Consider the following 17,165-nt stretch of genomic DNA (forward strand, 5'->3'; position numbering starts at 1 on the left):
CATTATGGGGATTAGTGTTCTCTTGAGCTGGCACATTGGGCCTTCTTTGTTATAATATTATGTTCTTTCAGCCTGTCAACTTACGTTTAAGTAAAACACGAGTTGTTGCACTGTGTTACTTTGGAGACACATGCGAAGGCCAGCCTGAACGTCTGATTTTACCTTGCTAATGGCACTATGTATATGTGGCAATAGTGATGCATTACACATAAAAGCAAAAACAGTAAAGAATATTTCAGCAAAATGATATCAGCAAATTGAGTGTCTGATGTTATTACTTGATTTGTTAAAATTCACACACAGAAACCAACTCTTGCATACAAAATGCAAAAAGGGTGACAAACATACTTTTATGTAAAAAATTAAAAGCGAAACATTAAAATACATGTAACAAGTAACAAAAACATGTCAAAATAAACCAGTAAATAGTACAAAAAAATAGAAGTAATTTCTTCATGCTGCAGTGCATGCTGGGAACAAAAGTAGACAGTATGTAATTTGACAGCTATATGCAGCTAAATTACAGTTGTATACTGTAGCTGTAAAAACAGGATCTAGCTGTTCATTTCAGCAACAGCAAGACACTGCTAATTTTACAGTAACATGCTGGAAACACTGAAAAACACTGACAATCTTTAACATTGTAGCTTCACTGTACCCTACATGGTAACATGAGTTTAGTGTAAGCTTTTCTGTGTAAACTATTCAACTTCTTCCTTTAAACCCTCAAAAAATCTGCCTCCGTTGACATCCATTGTAAGTGACTCAGTTAGGTTTTAGTGTTTTTTACTTATCTTGAGCGTCTTAAAAACGCTGCGCTCCTGCTTACACAGAAATACTGTTGAAAAAGATCGCGGAAGGACGCAAAAACACTTTCGGTGTGAACCACCCCTTGAACTGCTTTTCATTTGAATTCCAAAGCTGGTTTATTTTTGATTTCATCTTGCAAACTTTTGACCAAAATTTGTTTGTATTGACTACCTTAAATCCCTGGATTCTGAACGCAAGCAAAAGCGATATGCATAAAGTCACGGCTTCGAGAGAGAGAGAGCAGAGAGAGAGAGAGAGAGAGAGAGAGAGAGAGAGAGAGAGAGACTCCTGAGCGCTGTCCATGTAAATGTGGTGCTGAAACTTGAATTCATCTGAGGACGGATAACAAGGACATCTTTGTCTTTTTTTGTTTTTTCTACTCAAGAGTTGAATGACGAGTTACTCAAGCGATTGGAAAACTATTCAGAGAAATAAAAGATTTAGAGGCGATATATTTGACTTCTACAAAGCAAAACAATGTCTTTTATGTTAAAAAACATGATGGGGGGGCAGCTGAAAGATCTTACCGGCGGTCTTAAAGACGAAAAACCTGAAGCAGAAACGTCAGATGCTGCTACAAAAGGAATGACACCAGAAGAGTTCGAAGAATACCAACAACAGTTGGCTGAGGAGAAGTAAGAAAAATCCCCCTTTTCTTTTTCTTCTTCTTTTTTTTTTGGGCATGACCAATGTGTAAGAAGTTAAATCAATATTTTGCATTGTTTAAAATAAAATGAAATATGATGTTTTAATAAAATCCATGTTAAAATATTATTATTTTAAAAAAATACACTTCACAAAACAGAAAAGAGGTTACAGCTGACATATATATTTACAGGTCAGATGAGAGCCTGGGTGAACCTTATTAAATAGTCTAATTCATTTGTGAACATTTCATATTTTCATGTAAAATGATGTGGAACCTTTCCCTCTTTAAATTTAATAGACAAGTTGCACAGTCACTTGTTCAAATGTAATACAAGGAGAGCTAGGGAAGGTCAGAGTTTATTTACTGCTTCTGTGGTTTAATCAATACTTCATGTCACCTTGCTCTCCAGATACATGTTTCTCTTGACTGGCCTTGAGAACGGCGACTCCTCCGGAGAAATGCATACACAGCTTTTTTCTTCCTTTATGTGCATTTTTGAATGGGCATCGTATTACACTGTCCTAGAGACATGAAATGTGAAATTCATACCCTGAACATAATGTCATATTGCCTTATGTTTGAGAAGAATCTTGTGACAGGCTTAAAATCATCCTGTTATGATTTATTTAGCTGAAGTTTATGTTTGGTTATAGCATTTAAATAATAATAATACAAATCTTGAGGCAAGTGCATTTTTTTTTGTCAACCATTTCACTAGGATGGAGCGAGATGCCAGTTTTGCCCAGAAGAAAGCTGAACGGGCCACGGTCAGGAGCCACTTCAGGGACAAATATCGTCTTCCAAAAGTAAACATCACTTTCTAAATCATGAACCCTGTGACCATCACAAAACATAGTTATTTACTTAATTTGTTATTTCAACATTTATGAAAATGTGAAACACTTTTGTGAATAAAATGAAAATGATGTCATAATTTACTCACCTTCAGGTTGTTCCAAATCAATATTACATTTTTTTGAAAATGTGAATAGTACACTCCTCGTTCCTTTATTTGTTTCATCCAATTACAAAGAACCATGGCTGTTAAACTTAAAAAAGTACCATAAAAGTAGTCCATATAGCTTGTGTGTTATGTATAAGTCTTCTACATTTTTGCAACTCTGGACTCGCCAGTGAGTCAATGGGGTGGGGGTGCTATATCACAAAAAAAAGTTTATGTTTAAAACATTAAAGTCCCCATATACATAAGTCAGGCATCTGACGTACTGTTTGAAAGCTTAGAATCTGAACATTTCAGTGATAACCATCACTTCTGCATTTAAGTTACATAAAATAACAAAAGAAGGCCTCAAACATTCACGCCGTAGGTTAGCGCTCCCTAGAGGTAGTGGTCTAAAGTGGTCTAAAGCACATAACTGGTAAACTGGTAATCAGAAAGTTGCTGGTTCGATCCCCACAGCCACCACCATTGTGTCCTTGAGCAAGGCACTTTGCTCCGGGGGGGATTGTCCCTGTAATAAGTGCACTGTAAGTCGCTTTGGATAAAAGTGTCTGCCAAATGCATAAATGTAAATGTAAAACAAAAGTCTTTCACATAGCACCTAAATGGAAAATGTATATATCAAATGAAAGTTCTCATTCGCAGGAATGTGACTATAGTTTATGATGTTACACTAATACCACAGCTCAAACTATTTTCAAAAGAATCACAAAGAAAACTATTATTTCTTTAAGTCATCAAATACAAACATATCTTTTATGTACCAATCACTGCTGCTGTAAACCCCAATTAACCAAAAATTTCATAACTTCTCTTACCTTTGGCAGTTTCCTAAAAAATAAGCCATTTTTACTTGTCCATAATTTGCTTGGCTGAATAATGCAATGTCATATCTTAGATGTCCAGAACAAAATATGCCATCCAGTATGAAATCAAGCTAAACAAATCATCATATAAAATGTTTTGGTTTTTTTAAATATCGTGTTATATATCATTGCAAAGGGGAGGATCTCAGATTTCTAATGGTATCTAGACATCTGAGCTTCTAGTCCACTCAAAGGCCAAGAAATTCGATGAAATATAGAGGTGGTGAATTAACTGAAAATTAGACTGAATGTCTATGGATGAGCACATCTGTGAGGGCTAAATGCGTTTAAGTGCCACCTATATTTCAGATCTGCATATTGTGATGGAGTGTGGAAAGAAAAAAAAAACTAGTGCTTGCTGCCATCTAGTGGAATGAAATAAGACTTTTCAAAAAGAGGTAGAGTGAACAGACCTTGAATGAGACAATTGTTTTGCAATCAGTCAGTATATGTGAATTATGAGCTTTTAAATTTGAGTGTGAAAAATTGTGGATGGCAGCCCAAAAATTTCACCAGAGTTTTAACTATTCCTTTAACTTCACTTTGATTTCTCTCATCTACAGAGTGAGCTTGATAACACGCAGATTCAGGCAGCAGGAGATGATGTGGAGCTGCCCACTGAGCTGGCCAAGATGATTGCAGAGGACAACCAGGAGGAGGAGCATAAGCAGTCTGTCCTGGGTCAGCTGACCAACATTCAGAATGTGGATATTGATCAGTTAAAAGAAAAGGCCCAGAACACCATTGAAGACCTTAAACAGTCTGCAGAAAAGTGTGATGTTATGTAATTTCAGCCCTTATACACAAGCTCCCCAGAGTTGGACTGCTGATTGAGGATCAAATGTTTCCTTGACTTCACTGATTATAGCCACTATTTACAGGAGAATAAAGGAAATAGATCAGAGCCATAAGCAGCATGCCTATCGTTAGATGCTTTGTAAATTCAGCCTCAGGTTTTTGGGTTAATGGGTAAATCTGCTATTAGAAGAGCCCCTACAAAAAGCCAAGCACACGTAAATCTGTTGTGTGTTTGTTGATTATAGCAAATACTGTTAGCTTTATACATGTACACATAGCCATAATGGTGACCAAAGGCAATAATGATCAATTAACAGCTTTCGGTTCATAGTTTTGTGTGATAGTTTTCTTATTCGTGTGATATTCTGCATCTAAAACAGTCTACAAAATATTTAAAAGCAATAAATTGCTAAAATTGATCTCTTAAAGGAATAGTTCACCCAAAAATGCAAATTCCCTCATCATTTTCTGACCCTTATGCCATTCCAGATGTGGATGACTTACTTTCTTCTGCTGAACACAACAGAAGATTGTTACAAGAATATTTCAGTTCTGTAGTTCCATACAATGCAAGTGAATGGTGACCAGAATTTTGAAGGTCCAAAAAGCACATAAAGGAAGTATAAAAATTAATTCATAAGTCTCCAGTGGTTAAATCTATATTTTCTGAAGTGATATGATTTGTGTGTGAGAGAAACAGATCAATCAATATAAGTCATTTTTTAATATAAATTCTTCTATTTACCCAGTAGGTGGCGATATGCAATAAAAATGCAAATCGCCAAAATCTAAGGAAGATTGTGAAAGTGAGAGTACAGATTTAAAAATAAAATCCGACTTTCTGAGTTGAATGGAATGCAGCACTACTTTTCCAAAGTTAATCCGACACTGAATTCTCAAGCAGCCTATTTTACACTTAGAAAACTCCTGATGTTGCTATAACAAAACAAAAAGCACTTACCAATATACCACTTACCTCCTTTCCTGTTTCTATGCAGAACATCATGTGTTTTTAAATCCATAAGAATCTCGTTCTCAACGGCAATAACAGCAGTGATGACAAAAAAATCACTTGAAGTGTGATTGCGTCACTCAAGGCCAGCTAGAGGGCCTCGACCGGGACATCCTAAAGATCAAGATCCTTGATCCTAAAGAACAAATAAATCAACCTGATTGGCTGATGAATCTGATAATCTGACTTTAGATGTCCATTAATTTGCACTGTTGAGGGATTCTGAAGAAATTCTGAAGGCCTGATGGGGTGGAGCTCAAACTCACTCGCTGCTTCGGGCGTGTGATATGTGAAACAGTTTTCACACTTCGCTTCTAAGCATCAAGGAATATATTCTGACTGGAAATACTTAAATTATAAAATAGATTAATTAAGAGTGGAAAGCAATTAAAAATACATAGGCAAAAAGGTGATTGAGAATGAAAGGATGAAAAATATTAAATTATTTGGCTTGTTAGGCCAACAGAGAAGGCTTTGCTGGCCCTGAGAATTCGCCACTGGGTAAAATGCTCCTTCACCACCCTTAAAAAAAAGAGGATTTTTATCAAAACAACCTTCCATTATTATTTATGTTCACACAAATTATGTTGCTCCATCAACGTAAATAAAAAAAATCTTGATACACTTTGTACCCTACTTTTATGCTGCCTTTATGTGCTTTTTGGACCTTCAAAGTTCTGGCCACCGTTCACTTGCATTGTATGGACCAACTGAGCTGAAATATTCTTCTAAAAAGCCTTCTTTCTAACTGTTTTCCTAATATGTAATTAATAGCATATTTATGTGCAGCATGTATTTAAAACAATATTTAATGGGTTTTTAATACAGGATGCCAAAATATTGGCTGGTATATTTTTTATATGTTCTTATTATTTTTATCTGTTTTCTTGTAAACTTTTTCTCGTGTTTAGCATCATCCTGTTGTATTTAAATAAATTCAGAACAAATGTTAAAGGTCGTAAAACTCAAAGGCTCATTTATGGGATGCAATTTCGGAGTAGCAAGAAAAATATTCCGTATCCATGTGTCAAAAGTAGTGATTCATTGAATTGATATTTTCCACATTTCATAAACACGACGGAGTACAGAGATGGATAACGAAGTGGATCTCTTCTATCGTCGGCTGCCAAAAGTGTTAAGAAACACAAAGATAATTGTGTGTGTATAGAGGTAAATATTTAAAGGCAGAGCTAAGTCCAATTAAATGTTAATAATTAAAATAATCAATACAATTCAGTAAATTCAAGTACAGTGTTTATATTGCTTTTAAGAGCTGCATGCAGATCTCAAAGGCTCATCATTAGTCACTCGTCAGTTTTGAAACTATTTTAAATCGAAAGCCTCATCTGAATGTTGAGCACAGCATTATGAACACAGTTGACATCTTCATTGAATTCTACCTGATCAACACCAAGTTTCATGTACAACAGTAAAGAGAAGGCTCAGGGGTGCAGGACTTATGGGAAGAATTGCAAAGAAAAAGATAATGTTAGAGTGGGCAAAGAAACAGACATTGGACAACAGATAATTGGAAAAGAGTGTCATGATATTAACCCCATTGAGTTTTTGTGGGATCAGCTAGACTGTAAGGTGTGCCACATCTATGGCAAGTCCTACAGGAAGCGTGGGGTGAAATGTCACTTGAGTATGGACAAACTGACAGCTGGAATGCCAAGAATCTGCAAAGCTGTCATTGCTGCACATGGATGATTGTTTGATGTGAACACTTTGAAGTAGTTTAAGATAGTGCTGTCAGTCGATTAAACATTTTTTGTAGTTAATTGCGATTAATCTCAGATTTTTAAAGTGCTAAAATTTGGCACTATATATATATATATATATATATTCTTGTCAAAATGCATTTATTTCCATCTTAGGAAAGAAAACAAAACAACATGTAACAATATGCTTTATTAACATTTTACAAACAAAGCCTTCCACAAGAAATGCACTAAAATAGCACCAATTCGTGTAACATTAAACATTTTCCAAAGTCTAAGTGGGAGGTTTTCTAATTGAAAAAATAAGTTTCCCCATAGATTGCATATTCATTGCAATATGCATTAAATCTCTTAAACTCTCATCCTCCGCAATATTAATCTTCTGGTTGACTGTGGCTATCCACAGTCAACCACAGTCAACCTATTTGTTACAGCAATCATAAAGCTGCATTCATGATTCGCGCCAGAGCATCAATGGTAGCGTCAAGCTTTGAAATCACAATGAAATGCACTTCCAGACAAAAACGTCTCATGCTGCGTTTTGCTGATAGTTAAGACTTGACTTGCTTCTGTGGTAATTAAAAAGCGCCTTACACGTCCCATCTGGGCTTGTTTTGTACATCATACTTAAGAGCTCCTTTATCCATCATTTAAACTGACAGGGAAGCACTGTCAGAGATTCTTTTATTTACTGAGATAACAACCTTCGTGGCTCATTCTTAGGAAAGTATTACCACAATACTGCCCATATAATGTCAGTGGGACTGCCACGTTATGCTATTTTATGCTAAGCTTGTAGGCTCAAATTGGTAGAAGGGCTCTGGCACTGTCTGTTTGTAGTGTGTGCATCAGTGTAATGACTCCAGGTGGACACATTACAAAATTTCTGCCCTTCACACAAGTGTTTATGCCATATTAATGGTAAACGAGTTAATCGCAATTAAGAAAAATTAAAGCGTTAAACATTTTTAATTATTCGCATGCTTTAATTTTGACAGCTCTAGTTTAAGAAGTTCTGAAATAAAATAAATAAATAATTGTAATAGTAATTTTTCATGATATTAATGTCCTGAATGTATATTGTGATCAGCTGAATGGCACTTTGTTGAATAAAAGTACCAATTTCTTCCCATAAGAGCAAAGTCTGTACATTATTCCAAGCTTTTGGCCACCGATGTGTGTGTGTGTGTGTGTGCATGTGTATATATATATATATATATATATATATATATATATATATATATATATATATATGTGTATATATATATATATACACAGTATCTCACAAAAGTGAGTACACCCCTCACATTTTTGTAAATATTTGATTATATCTTTTCATGTGACAATACTGAAGAAATGACACTTTGCTACAATGTAAAGTAGTGAGTGTACAGGTTGTATAACAGTGTAAATTTGCTGTCCCCTCAAAATAACTCAACACACAGCTATTAATGTCTAAACCGCTGGCAACAAAAGTGAGTACACCCCTAAGTGAAAATGTCCAAATTGGGCCCAAAGTGTCAATATTTTGTTTGGCCACCAAAAACAATAAATATTTTTATTTTCCAGCACTGCTTTAACCCTCTTGGGCATGGAGTTCACCAGAGCTTCACAGGTTGCCACTGGAGTCCTCTTCAACTCCTCCATGATGACATCACAGAGCTGGTGGATGTTAGAGACCTTGTGCTCCTCCACCTTCTGTTTGAGGATGCCCTACAGATGCTCAATAGGGTTTTGGTCTGGAGACATGCTTGGCCAGTCCATCACCTTCACCCTCAGCTTATTTAGCAAGGCAGTGGTCGTCTTGGAGGTGTGTTTGGGGTCGTTATCATGCTGGAGGGGATTATGCTCTGCTTCAGTATGTCACAGTACATGTTGGCATTCCATGTTCCCTCAATGAACTGTAGCTCCCCAGTGCCGGCAGCACTCATGCAGCCCCAGACCATGACACTCCCACCACCATGCTTGACTGTAGGCAAGACACACTTGTCTTTGTACTCCTCACCTGGTTTCCACCACACACGCTTGACACCATCTGAACCAAATACGTTTATCTTGGTCTCATCAGACCACAGGACATGGTTCCAGTAATCCATGTCCTTAGTCTGCTTGTCTTCAGCAAGCTGTTTGCGGGCTTTCTTGTGCATCATCTTTAGAAGAGGCTTCCTTCTGGGAAGACAGCCACGCAGACCAATTTGATGCAGTGTGCGGCGTATGTTCTGAGCACTGACAGGCTGACCTCCCCACCCATTCAACCTCTGCAGCAATGCTGGCAGCACTCATACGTCTATTTCCTAAAGACAACCTCTGGACATGACGCCGAGCACGTGCACTCAACTTCTTTGGTCGACCATGGCGAGGTCTGTTCTGAGTGGAACCTGTCCTGTTAAACCGATGTATGGTGTTGGCCACCGTGCTGCAGCTCAGTGTCAGGGTCTTGGCAATCTTCTTATAGCCTAGGCCAGTGGTTCTCAAACTTTTTACACCAAGTACCACCTCAGAAAATATTTGGTTCTCCAAGTACCACCATATCGATCAACATTAAAATGCAGTAGTAGTAGTAGGCCTAACTATTGAGCTACAGTTATGCAAAGCTCACAAACCAGGCAGTTTTATTTATAATAAGAACATTTATTATTGTCAGCCACTTTGAACATTGTAACAACACAGTTTTAACATCAACACTGCACTCTGCTGCTTACATAGAGGTAAATAAAATAAAAATTAAATAATGATTAAATTAAAATGTATTGCACCTAAAAGTGAAATAAAAACTGTACTTAAAGATTAAATGAAAATGTATTGTACTTAAAAGTACATGTTGCTGACAACTAACATGAGCTTAATGTGATGGGTGTGCATGCCTCTGTGAACACAGTCCTGAGATGTCTGGGTCAATGGAGGTCAACTTTAGCCTCAGGTTTGGCTCAGCGTCCACCCTGTTTCTGTACTTTGTTTTTATTACAACAAGTGAAGAGAAGCCTTTCTCGCAAAGATATATGGTCACAAAAGGAAGGAGAAAACGCATGGCCTTGTCGGAAAGCACAGGATATTCACTGTGCTGCTTTATCCAAAAGTCCAACAATGTCTGCTTTCTGAAAGCTACCTTCAATGTTTCGTCACAAGACAACTCTATTAAACTCTCCTGCTCACCAATAGTTAAGTCCTCTGAAGCCATTTGAGAGGTGTCGATGCTGAAAGGGTTTCTCATCCAGCTGCTAGCTTCAGCTTCAGGAATCACTGGGAAATAATCAAGGAACTGTTGTCTGAGCGACACGAGGTGTGCAGTGATGTTCTCCCTGACTCAACCATCAAGCGTCAGGTCATTGTCAGACAGAAAACCTTCCAAAGCAGGGAAAGCTGAAACATCACCTGTCTTGACTTTGCTTAAAAAGTTGGAGTTATTTGAAATCAGTGCATTGATTTTGTCCTGCACGTCAAAGACATTGATAGAGAGTCCCTGTAGTCCCAAATTCAGTTTGTTTAAACGTGAAAAAATGTCAGACAAGTATGCCAGCTGACTGAGCCACACAGTATCCTCAAAAATGTCTGACAAGGGGAAATTTTTGACCTGTAAGAACATCTGGACCTCTTTGTGCAATTCGAAAAGCCTTGAAAGCAACTTTCCTCTTAAAAGCCACCTTACTTCAGTATGAAGCAAGAGTTAGACATGCTCACTGCCCATTTCCTCACAGAGCACACTAAATAAGCGAGAATTCATCGGTCTGGCCTTAATGAAGTTCACAGTTTTCACAGCAGAGTCCAGCACAGACTTCAGGTCATCAGGCATCTTCTTCACTGCCAACGCCTCACGATGGATGCTGCAGTGAGTCCAGCGCATCTCAGGTGCTACCTCTCGGATGCAAGCTGCAACTCCACTGTGACGACCTGTCATAGCCCTCGCGCCATCTGTACACACTCCCACACACTTTTTCCAGTCTAGTCCGTTCTCTTGGATAAACGCATCCAGTACCTGGAATATGTGCTCTGCTGTAGTTCTGGTGTCAAGTGACTGGCAGAACATAAAGTCCTCCTGAGCTGAACCATCATTTTCATATCTGACATAAACCAAATAATTGGCCAAATCTGTGACATCTGTAGTCTCGTCAAGCTAGATGGCAAAATATCAACTGTTGTTAATGCACTCAATCAGTGTCTTTTTAACATCGTCAGCCATGTCTTTCATTCTCCGTGACACGGTATTGTTTGAAAGCGGCACCAAGTTTAACTCTTTAGCAGCTTTCTCTCCACACATGATGCGTGTCATCTCTTTGGCTAAAGATAGACACAGTTGTTCCCCTATTGTGTGCGGATTACCAGCTTTGGCGATCCAGAGGCTGGCACGATATGAAGCTTCCTGTGCTTTGATTATGGGTGTACCACAGGATTTAATGGTGGATTTCGACTGCTTCAGTTCATCATGTTTTCGCAAAAAAGATATCCACTGGTTTGTCACGTGACTACAGCCCTGAATGACTGATGATCTGCTTTTATTTCCTTTTTTATTCAAAATATTCACAAATTTGTTAGCTATACTATAGCATTCCCTTTATAAACATCACCATTATAAACATCACGTTAGTTGAGCTCTATGCGCGATGGGCGCCACCTGATTATAATGGATAGGAATATTATTGCCGCTTCCATAGACATCAGTGTGTATTTTACAAACTCTAAACATATAGTTTTTTTAGTACTTATGTGAATTTAAATGTCTGAAACCTAAAATAAACATTATGTGGATGAAAACACTGAATAGTTGTGAATGATATGACTCCGCTGAGCGCGTACGTCTCTGGCTCAGCGCCAGCCAACGCGCAAAAGCACAGTTTGAATTTATCAGTTGGTCAAGTCATGCACTCACCGTTCTACTCACACCAGTGAGATCAAAATTCAGTGATTCCTCTGCGTACCACTAGAGGGAGTCTGCGTACCACAGTTTGAGAACCACTGGCCTAGGCCATCTTTATGTAGAGCAGCAATTCTTTTTTTCAGATCCTCAGAGAGTTCTTTACCATGAGGTGCCATGTTGAACTTCCAGTGACCAGTATGAGGGAGTGTAAGAGTGATAACACCAAATTTAACTCACCTGCTCTCTCATTCACACCTGAGACCTTGTAACACTAATGAGTCACATGACACCGGGAAGGGAAAATGGTTCTTTGGGCCCAATTTGGACATTTTCACTTAGGGGTGTACTCACTTTTGTTGCCAGCGGTTTAGACATTAATGACTGTGTGTTGAGTTATTTTGAGGGGACAGCAAATTTACACTGTTATACAACCTGTACACTCACTACTTTACATTGTAGCAAAGTGTAATTTCTTCAGTGTTGTCACATGAAAAGAAATAATCAAATATTTACAAATATGTGAGGGGTGTTCTCACTTTTCTGAGATACTGTATATATACACACACACACACACACACACACACACACACACATATATATATATATATATATATATATATATATATATATATATATATATATATATATATATATATATCTATCTATTCATATTCTATTCATTCTATTATTATGTCTATTAACTGTTGACATTAAGTTGACATTGATTCCAGGTAATTTATTGCTTGTTTTTTCCAGATTTTATAGGTGACAGCTTGCTATTTGAATAGTGTACTTTTGTTACACTATATTTATGGATGCTTGCCCTAGTAATATGTTCCACTTTTGTTAAACAGGTTTCTTGTGGCTGTGGACTGCAGACATGGACCTAAGATTGCCATGGAGATGGTGAAGTTGGCTGAAGACTTCTTGCTTTCTAGTGATGGGATGGTAGTTGGACTGAACCTCAGTGGAGACCCAACAGTGAGTAAAGCAGAAAGATTTTTTCTCATTTATGTGCCTCCACGTTTGCAGATAGATCATACAGAATGCCTCTGGCTGAACATCTTTGATCTTGTAAAGGTCAGTCATGGAAAAGATTTGCTCTGTGCACTTCAAAAAGCCAAGAACTGTGGTCTGAAGCTAGCATTACATCTCTCAGAGGTAGGGACTTATGGAAACATCTACATATTTATTTCTATTATCATAGTACAATATAACAACAGGATGGAAACACTGAGGACTATTCCATACTATTTTTAGTAAGAATGCTTTTGCATTGTTAAATCAGAGATTATATGTTTGTCAGATTTCTACTCAAACTAAAGAGACTGAGCTGTTGTTGAACCTCCCCCTGATAGAATTGGCCATGGAACTTTTCTGCATCCTGAAGTTGGAGGGTCAGAAAGTCTTGTGTATAAAGTTTGCCAACAAAACATTCTCATCGGTATGACGCATAGAGTCTGTTGTTGGTTTACATACTAACATGAAAACATCATCCCTACGGGGAAGTACGGTGGTGGAAGCATCATAATTCGGGGTTGCTTTGCTGCTTCGGGGCCATTGGATGTGTTCAATAAAGACATGAAAGATTATAATTGTTTGTGTGTTGTTAGCTTAAGAACATTGTTGATTGTCTATACTTGTGACTTGGATAAAGATGAGATCACGTTTATGACCAAAGGGTTCACATACTTTTTCTTGCCACTGTATATGTATATTAGAGTACATTTTATATTTAAAAATATTGGAACATCTTGATTTGCAGAGTTGTGTTTGACCTCTCATGTCAAAGGTCAAACCTTCATATGATGAACATCACTTCAATGGTATACACGAGGACATCCATGTGTTCTCTGAGTTAAGTCTTTCTCTTAGTAAACTCCCTACTGTTTTTCTCACTATTTTATAGTTTACACCTCTTAAACATTATGCCTATGAAATGAAAGCAAAATGGCTTTAAGTTGACTAGTTTTGTTTAATAGCAACAGGATGCTTGTTCTTCTTTCTCATGATCCATCATACAGATGATAAGGGTGTGTTCTCTACAGATCTGTCTCAGGAGTACCAGCTGGCTGCATTCACCTTTGGGTTGAGTCAGGAGGCCATGTGGATGCTCTCTCAGCAGGCTATGGGGTACTCTTTTGCCCCTGAGCCCATCAAACAGAGGCTGGAGCAGAAGTGGGTGGAACTCAGATCACAGATTCTCCAATGTGGAATTTTACCTGCAAACTTTAATAACAGCCCTACCTCAAGAGTGCCTTTCATTGGCTTTTGATATTCTCAGGCACATTGTTTGAGTTTAACTATGTTCATTAACTCTATTTCAAAGCATTAATACTGTATCTGACAAACAACTGAACACAGAAACATGTAGTGTTTGTGGGCAGTTTTAGACATGAAATCAAAAAGGGCATTCATAAACTACCAGTGGTGTTTGCAACAGTGCTCAGAGTGTTTAAATTTAATTCATTTCTTAACATTTTCATATTTATATTAGATCAGTATTGAAAATGAGAAAAGTGTAAAATGACACTGTAAGAATGAATGTGATCTCCATATTCTTGGAGGTAAATCAACATTTGTTAATTAACACTTCTAAACTGATTTTTGTCATTGCTCTTAAATAAATGCTCCAGTATCAAATGTCTAGCCGATCAAATGTCTAGCCACCAGAGGACAGCAGTTGATTTTATATGTTCCTTTTATATTTCTTCAGGAACTCAAATCTTAAATTTCAGATTGTCTAAAGATTTAATTAAGGCAGACATGACTATCAGACTGTAATTAGCCAAAAATCATCGCCTATAATCTCATTTGATTAACCAGGAATCATTGGTAAAATTAAAGGGATAGTTCACCCAAATAATGAAAGTTCTCTCATCATTTACTCACCCTCATGCCATCACAGATGTATGACTTTCTTTCTTCTGCTGAACACAAATAAAGATTTCGATACTGTAAGAATATTTCAGGTTTGTAGGTCTAAATAATGCAAGAGAATGGTGGCCAGAACTTTAAAGGTCCAAAAAGCACATAAAGGCAGCATAAAAGTAATCCATAAGACTCCAGTGTTTAAATCCATGTCTTCAGAAGTGATATGACAGGTGTGGGTGAGAAACAGATCAATATTTAAGTTTTCCTTTTTTACTATGAAAATGGTATGTTCTTTTTTGAAGCTTCAAAGTTCTGGCCACCATTTACTTGCATTGTATGGACCTACAGAGCTGAACATTTCTTCTAAAAAACATTGTTTGTGATCTGCAGAAGAAAGTAAGTCATACACATGGCCCCACAGTGAGTCTGGTTTCTCCCAAGGTTATTTTTCTCCATTAACCATCATCTTCTGGTGTTCCTTGCCACAGTCGCCTTCGGCTTGCACACTGGGTTTCTAAATACAATTATGGTTTAATTATTTGTTTTTAAACACAATTCAAAATCATATTTTATCAAACTACACAATGATATTATCTAAGACATTATAGATATTCCAGTTTCATTTTCTGTTAATGCCTGATTTTCTGTAAAGCTGCTTTGAAACAATGTGTGTTGTGAAAGGCGCTATACAAATAAAAATGACGACAAATCTGATAATATAAGGGTGAGTAAATGATGAGAGAATTCTAATTTTTGGATGTAAACTATCCCTTTAAGTCCTCAGTTTAACAACTCATGTCTCTTTGGAGTCTGACTATACAGTATATCCTCCTTTAGTTATCCTTAATCTTCTCTTGGGTTCTCTGGTATCATAGTAGACTTTGTTTACAAGACCTAAGCATGGAGCTTACCACTCTAGAAAGACTTGTCCACAAGGACAGTACATCAATAAAACCACAGTAGCCAGTGGCTGTAAACTCACTCTGAAAACACAAAAGGTCTGCAAGATAAGGAGCCTGTGAAGACATAAACACCTTTTCCAGCATAGTAAAGTCCTTGGTTTATAACATAATCTTGAGGGAGTCTGTATGGATAAAGACTTAATGGTCCCACACAGTCCTTTTTGTCATTATCAACCATGTTTTGGGGTTTTTGGTTTAAAATGAACCAGTCTGCAAACTAACCTTTTATGCTGTTGCGCTGTTTTACTCATATCTGTTTGTTTAAAGAAAAATGGGACCACCCATTGTTCCTTTTAATGGTTCACATTCTCTAGTTATTCACTAATAGCACTGGGCCTCTTGGTCCACGGGATGGAAAGGGCAACCATAGGTCATCTCATTCAGTCAATACAGCACAACCTGTGTAAATGTCATTTCAATGTTGCACCTGCACAAAAAAGGTCATGTTTGAAGATTCTTGTAATCTTTTTCAGCACATACTCCAGTCTGCTGTTGAGAACACACTTGTAGGATTTCAATCTAAAGATATATGGTCCTAAAGGGGTGGTCCAGTGTAAATATAATACATTTCATCTCATAATAGACTGGACAACTCAATACACCATGTCACACTTATTTAGTTATTTAGATTAATGCATTTTCATGATTACATATAAGATGGATGACTTTAATGACATTTTGACTTAGTGATGTTTACTGATAGTTTCTGGGACAAAAGGACCTCCAGTAATGTTCTTGTCTCTTCATTTTTAACTAGATAGATAGATTGCTCATTTATGTTGTTTGTGATGGCTTTATAAGGGAATTTGCCCTTTCTATTGTTTGCTTTTTCTGTGGCTCATTTCTGGCCCATAAGCAACTTCCCTTGTTACTATTAAGGAGTGGTGGTGGTGGTAGTGGGCTAAAGCACATAAATGTTAATCAGAAGGTTGCTGGTTCGATCCCCACAGCCACCACCATTGTGTCCTTGAGCAAGGCACTTAACTCCAGGTTGCTCTGGGTGGATTGTCATCTCAAGAAATTGACCTACATAAGAAATAAACCATAATAAAAATAGTTAATGTGACATCATTTCACAAAAAAACTTTGCTTTTGGAATTTTGGCCTGTGTTTTCAGGTTTTACTAGCACTATACAGTATTATTAGGTTTTATTTTGAAACGATAACTTTGAATTCTTTTAAATTTCACACAAAATAAAATGTTTCCTTGTCACATTTTTAAGGTGTGATCATTTACTTTGCTTAGCTAAAATAGCCACATGAGCCTGGCAGCTGTCCAGTAAGATATCCCACAGAGGAGTATCTTCTTCACAAGGCCTCTGTGTTGATGTCTGTGTTTGTAAAGCAGATTTGACAAGCTGGTAATGATGCCAGACACATACAAACTACAAAGCCCATCTTGCTGATGTCACCTCAGCAATACCCAGATGCATTTGCTGTGTTTGGAGCAAGTACTTTGGCTCAGACTGCAAAAGCAACATTTTGTATATTCTCTGATCGGATTGAGTGCATGGGTATGGATGATCTCAGGGAAGCATGAAAGAGTAATCATGTCACAATGAAAATAATGTGGCTGTTATAGTGACGGTTTATAATCTTTTTACTTTTATGTGCTTGATGTTCCTCCTAGTTTCTAAAAAGAGCATGATGATTCTGGCAG

At 37.4% G+C, this 17,165-nt stretch overlaps 1 protein-coding gene and 2 pseudogenes across 1 annotated transcript; 2 read left to right on the plus strand and 1 right to left on the minus strand.

Moving 5' to 3' along the window:
- Positions 1 to 1,287: 1,287 nt before the first annotated feature.
- LOC127638636 (complexin-3-like) lies at positions 1,288 to 4,074 on the plus strand. Its single transcript, XM_052120247.1, has 3 exons — positions 1,288 to 1,445; positions 2,178 to 2,265; positions 3,850 to 4,074. The coding sequence occupies exons 1-3, from the start codon at positions 1,288 to 1,290 to the stop codon at positions 4,072 to 4,074; spliced, it is 471 nt and encodes a 156-aa protein (XP_051976207.1).
- A 6,047-nt stretch (positions 4,075 to 10,121) lies between these two features.
- On the minus strand, positions 10,122 to 11,391 carry LOC127638036 (zinc finger BED domain-containing protein 5-like; annotated as a pseudogene).
- A 196-nt stretch (positions 11,392 to 11,587) lies between these two features.
- Positions 11,588 to 13,944, plus strand: LOC127638037 (adenosine deaminase-like protein; annotated as a pseudogene).
- Positions 13,945 to 17,165: the final 3,221 nt, after the last annotated feature.

Source organism: Xyrauchen texanus, chromosome 46 (genome assembly GCF_025860055.1).
Source record: "Xyrauchen texanus isolate HMW12.3.18 chromosome 46, RBS_HiC_50CHRs, whole genome shotgun sequence".
NCBI classification, from domain to species: domain Eukaryota; kingdom Metazoa; phylum Chordata; class Actinopteri; order Cypriniformes; family Catostomidae; genus Xyrauchen; species Xyrauchen texanus.

What these genes read in the sequence shown, in the direction of transcription:
- LOC127638636 (XM_052120247.1), top strand. Translation starts at nt 1,288, where the DNA reads ATGTCTTTTATGTTAAAAAACATGATGGGGGGGCAGCTGAAAGATCTT. An exon ending in CAACAGTTGGCTGAGGAGAA is followed by an intron (nt 1,446 to 2,177) that starts GTAAGAAAAATC and finishes CCATTTCACTAG; the next exon opens with GATGGAGCGAGATGCCAGTT. An exon ending in ACAAATATCGTCTTCCAAAA is followed by an intron (nt 2,266 to 3,849) that starts GTAAACATCACT and finishes TCTCATCTACAG; the next exon opens with AGTGAGCTTGATAACACGCA.